The sequence below is a fragment of the Gavialis gangeticus genome, unplaced genomic scaffold (genome assembly GCF_001723915.1).
Source record: "Gavialis gangeticus isolate Ggan-Ray unplaced genomic scaffold, GavGan_comp1, whole genome shotgun sequence".
NCBI lineage: Eukaryota > Metazoa > Chordata > Crocodylia > Gavialidae > Gavialis > Gavialis gangeticus.
In genome coordinates this window covers 142567952-142569348 of record NW_017729022.1, presented here as the reverse complement: position 1 = coordinate 142569348, position 1397 = coordinate 142567952, and the positions used below count along the sequence as shown (strand labels likewise).

The following is a 1397-nucleotide window of genomic DNA, read 5'->3' as shown; positions in this document are numbered from 1 at the left end:
TTGTGGCACCCTTCCAAAGGCTCTGGCAGCACCCCAGGGGCCCTGGCACCCCAGCTGAAAGTCACGGGTGGACCTGACACACTGCCTTCAACTTGAGGCAGCGCAGCAAGGGACCTCTCTCATCCCAGTTGCGGGATGGGCCATGCCAGCATTACCAGGTCTTAAATATGAAATTATTGCATCAGAAGCTCAAAATCATATTTGCTGAAAAACTACCACCGTACACTTAGAAATTATGCAAATAAGTCTTCTTACTTACTTTCTATTGCTTACTGTAAGTCACCAGTGAGCAAGTGAGAACTGGGTCACCCAAAGTTGAAGCATTTCTTTATTTCGAGGCAAGCTGTCATCAGAAAAGGGCTGACAGCAGACCCAAAAGTCGGCGATGGCTCCCCAAGAGGGACTTGGGTTTTGTGCCGGCTACTTCAAAAAGGTGCCTTGAAAATGACCAGATCTGGTGGCAGAGGTGATATCTTTTATTAAGCCAACTAGATTCCACGCCCCCCCCAAAAAATCTAGTTGGTCTAATAAAAGATATATCACCTCTACCACCAGAGTTGATTCCTTTTGCCTCTAGACAAATTCAGCTACAACCTGGATACCTGACACTCGAAAATGATTGTACCTTTTGAACACTATTACTGTTAGGATCGTGCATCTTCCAAGGGTTGAAATGATCCTACAAATATGATAATTACAGTCCACCTGGTCACACCGGGCCGCTATGCCACAAGGGGGAAGAAAGGTATGGAGGGCAACAGCAGGGCTAGCAATCGCCCTCCCCAGGCACACCTACCTTCCTTCTTGACCTTGTCATTGATGTTGTTGATGTAGATGGTGTGGTTGGGCCGGATGTCCATCCCCGCTACCCCTGCGGAAATGGAGCACAAGCACGTGGGTCCGGGCCCGCAGCCAGGGGCTCGCGGGGGGTTGGGTCCGGGTCCAGCCCCGCCCCCAGTCGCTCGGTCCCACCCCCACAGGCGCCCCTCGAGGCCGCAACCCCACCCCTCCCGCGGGGTTCGGCGGCGCGCTGCTCCCCGTTGCCGGGCAATGGAAGGGAATAACCCCCTTCACAGACACCCACAGCGCACGCGCACAATGCCTATTAATTCTCTCCCCCCCCGCCCCCGTAGTTGAGGTTGTGCCGGAGAGGCAAGACCCAATGTGGGGGCCGCGGCGGCTCACCCGCCTTATCCGGGATCCCTCCTGCTCCCCGTGACCACTCCGCACCCGCTCAGCCGCCTGGTACCCGTGCTGCCGCTACTGCCCTCCCCTTTGAAGATGGTGGCGAGCAGGCGAGCGCAGCCGCTCCCGAGAGCGTCGATGACCCGATCACCGAATCATCGATGGATCCTTTTTTTTTTTTTTTTTTTTTTTTTTTTTTTTTTTTTTTTTTT

General features: G+C 53.8%; 1 protein-coding gene across 4 annotated transcripts in view; it reads right to left on the bottom strand.

The window, feature by feature from the left end:
- SNRPB2 (small nuclear ribonucleoprotein polypeptide B2) overlaps window positions 1-1303 on the bottom strand; it is a 21313-nt gene extending 20010 nt beyond the window's left edge. Inside the window, exons 1-3 of one of the 4 annotated variants that reach the window (XM_019516259.1) lie at window positions 1231-1303; window positions 797-871; window positions 1-54 (exon numbers count right to left, since the gene is read on the bottom strand). The exon at window positions 1-54 is cut by the window's left edge and continues 33 nt beyond it. In XM_019516259.1, coding sequence (XP_019371804.1) covers window positions 1-54; window positions 797-860 — 118 coding nt within the window. In that variant the 5' untranslated portion in view covers window positions 861-871; window positions 1231-1303. The remainder of the gene's footprint in view (window positions 55-796; window positions 872-1230) is intronic. The other 3 variants (XM_019516260.1, XM_019516261.1, XM_019516262.1) reach the window with 3 other exon arrangements.
- Window positions 1304-1397: the final 94 nt, after the last annotated feature.